The sequence below is a fragment of the Drosophila virilis genome, chromosome 2, assembly GCF_030788295.1.
Source record: "Drosophila virilis strain 15010-1051.87 chromosome 2, Dvir_AGI_RSII-ME, whole genome shotgun sequence".
NCBI lineage: Eukaryota > Metazoa > Arthropoda > Insecta > Diptera > Drosophilidae > Drosophila > Drosophila virilis.
In genome coordinates this window covers 26681664-26689062 of record NC_091544.1, presented here as the reverse complement: position 1 = coordinate 26689062, position 7399 = coordinate 26681664, and the positions used below count along the sequence as shown (strand labels likewise).

Below are 7399 nucleotides of genomic sequence, written 5' to 3'. Positions count from 1 at the left end.
GACCGCTGCGACCACAGGATATTTGAACTCCGCTTTGGTTTACATTGCCGAAGCGCCGTAAAGTCAGGACCAGACATGAATTCATCATTATGCGTCCGTCACTGGCGCTGGTGTCCAGCTGGCGTGACGTCAACAGATGCCAAAGTGAAGAAGACAACGCAATTAGAATGTACGAGAAAATTACAAACAACAGATGTTATTGGCACATGACATTCGATAGACGTTGACAAGCCAAACGGACAAGGATCGTGTGCAAGGAGCAAAAGACTTCACAAGTACACCAAGACGATGGGTTTAGTTATATCAAAATGGCTTTAATAAATTCCATAAAAAAGTGTAGCAATGCGCATTTCAACTTAAACTTTGACGCCGATTTCGCCTGGATTGAAGATCTTGACATTGCGATCGTTGACCTTGTAGAGCACCTCCTTGCGAGACTGCTCGCACGCATAGCTGCCCTCGTCCAGGACACGCTCAATTAACAGCCTGCCATCGACCTCGCGGAAGACGCCGCTCTTGAGCCGCAGCACCTGGATGCGCACATGTCCCAATTTGGCCACATTATTGTCCGTCAGCTGATGAATGTCGCTGTTGCTCAGCTTGGTGATGACCGTCAGATTGTCATGCTCCTTGGCCAGATCGGCCAGATCCAGGCAGAACTGTTGCACCTGCTGCTTGCTGGCGCCCAAATTGAATAATATTGACAGATTGTCAATCAATATGGTGTAGCTGCTGCGATTGGGAAAGTTGTTGGCCAGTTGGTTGCGTATATCCTTCACCAGCTGCTCGGTTAGCGTTAGGCCATCCGGCGAGCGCAGCCACTTGGAGCTGAGGCCATGTCGCGCCATATCGCTGAGCACATCGATGACATTGAGCGTCTTGTCCAGAAAGATATTCGTATTGTAGCCGAGCCGCATGCCCGCATTGAAATAATGCTGATAATGATGCTGCAGACAGACGAGCAGCGTGCCCGCGTTGGAGATGCGCAAACGTTGGCCCAATATGCAGCTAATCAGGAAGCTGCCATCCACGTTGGACTCCTCGCTGATGTGCACGAAACCGGGCAACTTCTGTTCATTCAACCCGCAAGCGAGCAGCACTGAGGCGGCCATAATTCAGACAAATCGTGCGCTGCGTGGAGCTATAATTGCAAAACAACAAAAGAACAACTCAAGTGAATATGTTTCATCAATTTATAAATGCCATTAAATGTATTCTATTAATTAGCAGTGTCATATTCGGCGACGGGTCACGTGCTGCGTGCCCCCTGTATGGGGCTACACAAGTTGACCGGCGGCGGCGGCGACTTTCAGACTTTCTTTTTAATTTATTTACTCGGGCAAACATTTTCATTTTGTCACTTCATCATGGCTGTCAGTGGCACACGCAGCCAATAACCCGGCAATCAATGAAAATAAAGCACTCAAAATAATTTATTAAATGTTGATATAAGAGAAAAAAGAAATACAAAATTACAAAAAAAAAATAAATAAAAAATAAAACAAAAAGTAGCTTGGCCCATGAGGGGATCGAACCCGCGACCTTCGCGTTATTAGCACGACGCTCTAACCAACTGAGCTAATGGGCCGTTGTACAATGCGCCGCCAAAAGCCCAGTTATGCTGTCAAGCACTCTAAAGCATCGTTGGATAAAAGCTTTTGCTAAAGCTTGCATGCGTAAATATTCTGAACAAAGTTTAATTCGGTAAATTAAATATTTGAATAGAACAGCTAAAAAGCTGTTAAAACGTGTTTCCGCCATTTTTTCAGCACGCAAATAATAAAATCGTTTTAAAAAATAATATTGCATTTGCTTTTCGAATTATCTAGATCTAGGCTATTTCTCTAATCTCTGCCTTGGCAACACTTTGTGCACACTGCAATCGCTTGCTTGTTTATCGAGCTCGAAACGCTGAAAACTTTTGTGTATTTTGTGCTGCAAATTAATTGCAAATAAACGTTCTCATTGAACCTTGACTCACAATACGAATTGCTGCCTAATGGAAATATGCCGTTTAAATTACGAGCATAATTAGTAAAAATTAATGAAGGCATTTAATTTAAATGTATTATATAAAGTGGCGCCAAACACAGCTGATCAATAATATTTTGTGTTTATTTTTGGCTTCCACATGGCCGATCGGCGTTGATATTTTATTTCTTACATAAAGGGCATTTCAAATACATAATTTCAATAAGCCCAGCAAAAAGTAGGAATGATGCGCGACTTAAAAATACCCTGCAGGTATTCACGTGTGCATAAGGGTATACTCAAATTTTTAAATGTACATAGAAAGTATAAAAGCACACATATATAGAAACTAGCTGCTTCCGCTTTTCCATATGTGTTAATAAATACTAAATAAATTAGCATCATTTCAATTGCTTTCTGGTATAATGAAATATAAAATAGAAAATACGAAATAAACTCGACCTCCATTTCAGATTTCTGTGTTTAGATCCTATAGTCGACATCTCACACCTGTTATATTAGTGCACATCTGTTTTAATACCGCATAAAAAACAATCGAAATTCGGTTAGTTATGGTATGACTATCTCCTCATATGCATCTATTAAATTGTTTATTTTTAAAATTAAATTTTTAATAATTAAAAATATATTTGCTTTTGTTCTCAAAATCTAAACATGGGTAGAACACCATACTTTTGAGATTCTCCGCTCTAGAATATAAAATAAAAATAAAAACAAAACCAATTTGTTCTAATTTTTGGTTAGTTACAATTTCCAGCTAATATTCACACCGATTTGATTACATTTGGACACAGGGTATTAGAAACAAAAAAAAAAAAACTTAGAAGCGATAACGAGCGGTCAGCCGATGAACGATTTGGACGATATGACAAATTTGAACACAACTACAAACGAATGTATACAAATGTATAAAACTAATATGTATACAAAATGTACAGCAAATTCTACCGTTTACTGCGCTTACATGGCAGATAATGTACACTAACATTTACTGTATCAGTGTACAATTGTAGAATGGAAACTCACACACATACAAACAAAGTGCGAGCAAGCGAAGGTTATGACAAGAAAATAAATAAATAATAAATCTCTCACCAATTTATGTTTAATGCACGCAGCACTCTCTTTCGCTCTCCCAGCTCTTACGCTCTCGCACTATCACTGGGTTGATTTGAATTTGATTGTGGCTGCCGGAGCGTCTGACAACTGACTAACTTAAGCCGAACCCGCCACACTTCTGGAAACATTTCCAAGGGACCGCCTTGACCGCGCTGTCACGCAAACGGCGATAAAACGAATCCAAAGCTAAACAGTTTACCGACTAAGACAAAGAGAGAGAAAGAGTGAGAGAAAAACGAGAGAGAGTGGCATAGTTTTGGACCGCCGCCGCCGGCTAACGCTGACCGAAGCTTTGCCTGACGTTCAGTCCACACTCTGCTGACAGCGACGATCAGTACGTATTCAGTGCTCAAGCGACGAGGACGTCGTGTGGTGCGCGCCTCCAGCAGACGAGAGAGAGAGAGAGAGAGAGTAGGAAAAACTGCGCAAAGAACGATTCACATTATCCAGACCAGTTTTTCGCCGTCAATTGTGGTAATGAAGCCCTGAAGTTCTTGCTCTCGCGCGTGGTGTCTGTTCGTGTGTGTGCTTATGTGTGTGTTTGTATATATCGGTGTTGCCAAAAATATTGAACTTGTTAAAGACATTTTATAGCGGTAAACAACACGCGCCACAACATTTATTTCTCAATTTCAAGGTAAACTTTCAATTAGGTGGCTCGTCAATTCGATAACTGATGCAGCAATTGCCGCGATTTACAGTAAATTACAATTTACCCACCTGCATATATGCATGTATGTAATTCAATTAAGCGTGTGTGCGCGGCAAACATGATTTACCAATATTTGTACAGACATCATTTTAATGGCAACAGCGAGAGAAATCATGGAACTATCACGCAACGTTTCGTGATCTACGGCTACGGAAAAATGTGACAATCAGCTGTTCCATAGCGGTAGACATACATATATGTATGCACGCACATACATGCATACATACATACATGTGTGTTTTCTAGTGGGGGCGCGGCAGCTTTGGCACTTTATATAAATCTATAAGCATGGTATTCTCATCGGATCATGTGATGTTTGTCGTTTTTTAGATACGTTTTAATTACTTGAACTTTGCTCATGGAACATTCAGTTTTATGGTCCGATAAAAAAAAAACAAGCAAAATTAAGCGAACAAGAGTGGGTTCTTGTTTCTAACGACTTATCAATACCCTAAAAGGGTTATCTAAAGAGTGCTGTAAAATCACAAAAAAATTTAAGTAGTAAAGCAAAAAATATATATATGAAAATATATGTTCCTTACAACATTATTCGAGTATTTGTAAAAAGGATAATTTATTAATTTCGAAACATAGAAGCATATTCAAATCAAGAGATAAAAAAATGTTGTTCAAACCAACATCCATTGAAATTTTGGCAGAGATATCGTGTGATTTATAGACTTAATAGTTGCACGTGGCGTGGTTCACACGAAATGTCTTTATATTAAATCAACGACAGCATCACAAACGCAAAATATAGCTACATATTTCATTTGCGATTTGGTAATATGAAATTTGTTATCACTAGGCAAGCACACAACAAATTGAAAGTCGATTAGCTCAAGCCCGAACCGGCGGACAGGGTCACATTTTGTTTTATGACTAAACACAAAATAATGTTAGCTAATAGGTTTGCTGCTAAAGATAAGAGGCAGCTAATAAACTGTATTTATACTAGATCAAATAAGGTTCTAAGTTGAAAAATTAGACTTTCCAATTGGGTTTACGATAGCAGAATACGCAAGTGAAGCGAAATCCAATTGAATTGCATACAGTAGTCTCTCGCAAATTAGAATTTACATAATTTAGAATTGTCTCGTAATCGGAATCGACACACTTTTACCGACATTAAAAATTTACATTTTTTGATTTCTGTTTAAAATTCGAATTTTTTAAACTTCAAGCAATTAGCCCATATAAATCATAAAATTAAAAATTGTATTTAATTCAATTTTCATTGTTTTCAAAATTGGCAAACCGAAGTCTTTTAATTTAATTTTCAAACTTAATATAATCGAAATCATCAAATATGAAACATAACAAACATGTTTTATATATATTATTTAATATAATAATATTAATTTTTAAATTTCTTTTATATACACTGCATTTTGCAATGAAAACAAGAAATATAAAAAAAAAATATTCGCCAATTATAGTCAGAACCGAAACTATCTTATTTGCGAGCGACCACTGTACTTACATCTGTAGATGTGTTCAAAAACGGATATGATTTAAAAAGTACACAAATATCCAAGCACACACTTTGTTCTCACTTAAAATCCAGGTGCACAAATTGCTTATCATAAAAAAAAGGGAACTCTCGAAGTCGAAATAAAAACAAACAAATATGCGTACATACATGTGCATACGTATGTATGTATGTATGTATGTGTGTATTTTGGTTAGCTTCGACCACGTGTAGCTCAATGTCAATGCCGAAATCAAAAGCCGCGCATAATGCAGCCGCACGCAGTAACATGAGATGCATGCAAAATTAACAAATTGTTCGGCAACTTTATAACAGGGGCTGACGCGTCGTAATGCACGCTAAGTGGTTAACAAGTAAACAGTAAATAAATATATAAATAAATATTTATGCAATGTACTCACAAATCGAATGACACATATACTATCACTGCGCTCAGTGCTATGGATTTGCTGGCGGTGTTTGACAAAAATACTTTGTAATTTTACACAAAACAACTAGCGAACACAAGCGAACTCAGAATGGCTGCATTTGGCAGTCAGCTGTGCGAGCAGTGTTGCCACTTAGCAGCGGCTATTGTGACTAGTTAGCTTACGTTTCTAGCTGATGTGGCAAGGTTAACGGCAGTGTTGAGCAGTGCCAGTTGTTAAAGGCGCGGGCAACAACGCTAAATGTGCTGATAGACGTCAACGTCACGGCTCAGCTGTTTCCAATGTTTATTATCCTTAGCTTTTCATAAATTCAAACGTAACCACGATGATGTAACCTTTTGGCTGCTGTATCGCGCAAAAATGTTGCGCTAACATAACTGAAAAAGTATTATTTTTTGGCAATCGGAGTATAGCAAAAATGTGCGAAATTTGCATAAGAAACTTATCTTATTGATAAAACGCTTATGGTTACTTAAATTTTATCTTTCGCTTAACAGTCGGGCTCAACTAGCTTCACAAAATGACCACCGTCGAGAAACATGCACGTTGGTACTTCGGGGGCATTGGCAGCGTCGGCGCGGCATGCGTAACACATCCTTTGGACCTGCTGAAGGTCACGCTACAAACACAACAGGGCAAATTGTCTATAATAAAGTTGGTGCCAAAAATTATACGGGAACAGGGCGTGCTTGCATTCTACAATGGTCTCTCCGCCTCTGTATTGCGTCAGCTTACCTATTCGACGACGAGATTTGGCGCCTACGAATTGGGCAAAGATTTTATCAGCACTGACACATTTGGCGGCAAGATCGCATTAGCAGGAATTTCTGGTATGATTGGAGGCATCTTTGGCACTCCCGCTGATATGATAAACGTGCGCATGCAAAACGATGTGAAGCTGGCCCCGGAGCTGCGCAGAAAGTAAGTTATAAGTATAACAAAGATCCTGTCTTGATTCAATCTTATATTTTCTTTCTGTGTGCCCACAGCTACCGATGCGGATTGGATGGCATTGTCAAGGTGTACCAAACGGAAGGCTTTACAAAACTTTTCGCTGGTGGCACCACAGCAACGGCTCGCGGCGTCTTCATGACCATCGGCCAGATTGCATTTTATGATCAGATTAAGTCAACCCTGCTGGCGACGTCCTACTTCCACGACAATTTGATCACACACTTCACGGCCTCACTGATGGCGGGCACAATTGCCACTACGTTAACACAGCCCATGGATGTGCTTAAGACGCGTTCGATGAACGCCAAGCCGGGCGAGTACAAGGGCCTATGGGATATTGTGCTCCACACCGCCAAATTGGGCCCACTTGGCTTCTTCAAGGGCTATGTGCCGGCATTTGTGCGACTTGGGCCGCAAACGATACTGACGTTCATGTTCCTAGAGCAGTTGCGGTTAAATTTTGGCTACGAGAAGAAAACCCACAATATATCCACTCAATAGTGCTAACATTCCAGCTGCAACTCGTCCAACAATGTGAAGCGCGCACGACCTAGTTTTAGACAATGCTAATTTAAAAATTTGCTGCTGTGGCGATTTTATAAAATTCACATTTCTCATTTTTTTTTTTAAATATGAGGTGTTATCAAAATTTTGATCGAATTATGAACAAAATTAAAAGTTATTGTTGCCTGTGTAGAAACA

The 7399-nt window shown here is 39.5% G+C and overlaps 2 protein-coding genes and 1 non-coding gene across 6 annotated transcripts; 1 reads left to right on the top strand and 2 right to left on the bottom strand.

Annotated features, from left to right (window-relative positions):
- Positions 1-293: 293 nt before the first annotated feature.
- Positions 294-5859, bottom strand: Elp6 (Elongator complex protein 6). Of its 2 annotated transcripts, none has more exons than XM_015170563.3 (2): positions 5717-5859; positions 294-1141 (listed from the first exon to the last, which is right to left on the bottom strand). In XM_015170563.3, exon 2 carries the CDS (start codon positions 1110-1112, stop codon positions 357-359), a length of 756 nt encoding a protein of 251 aa, XP_015026049.1. In that variant the 5' UTR covers positions 1113-1141; positions 5717-5859; the 3' UTR covers positions 294-356. The 2 variants fall into 2 exon arrangements, with proteins under 2 accessions (XP_015026049.1, XP_002056086.1); XM_002056050.4 differs by lacking the exon at positions 5717-5859 and adding an exon at positions 3088-3223.
- On the bottom strand, positions 1515-1588 carry TRNAI-AAU (transfer RNA isoleucine (anticodon AAU)). Its single transcript has one exon. It is a non-coding gene; the product is annotated as a tRNA-Ile (tRNA).
- Dic1 (Dicarboxylate carrier 1) lies at positions 3441-7397 on the top strand. Of its 3 annotated transcripts, none has more exons than XM_015170406.3 (3): positions 3441-3585; positions 6241-6664; positions 6733-7397. In XM_015170406.3, the coding sequence occupies exons 2-3, from the start codon at positions 6264-6266 to the stop codon at positions 7196-7198; spliced, it is 867 nt and encodes a 288-aa protein (XP_015025892.1). In that variant the 5' UTR covers positions 3441-3585; positions 6241-6263; the 3' UTR covers positions 7199-7397. The 3 variants fall into 3 exon arrangements, with proteins under 3 accessions (XP_015025892.1, XP_015025893.1, XP_002056085.1); XM_015170407.3 differs by having other exon boundaries at positions 3469-3748; XM_002056049.4 differs by lacking the exon at positions 3441-3585 and adding an exon at positions 6026-6163.
- Positions 7398-7399: the final 2 nt, after the last annotated feature.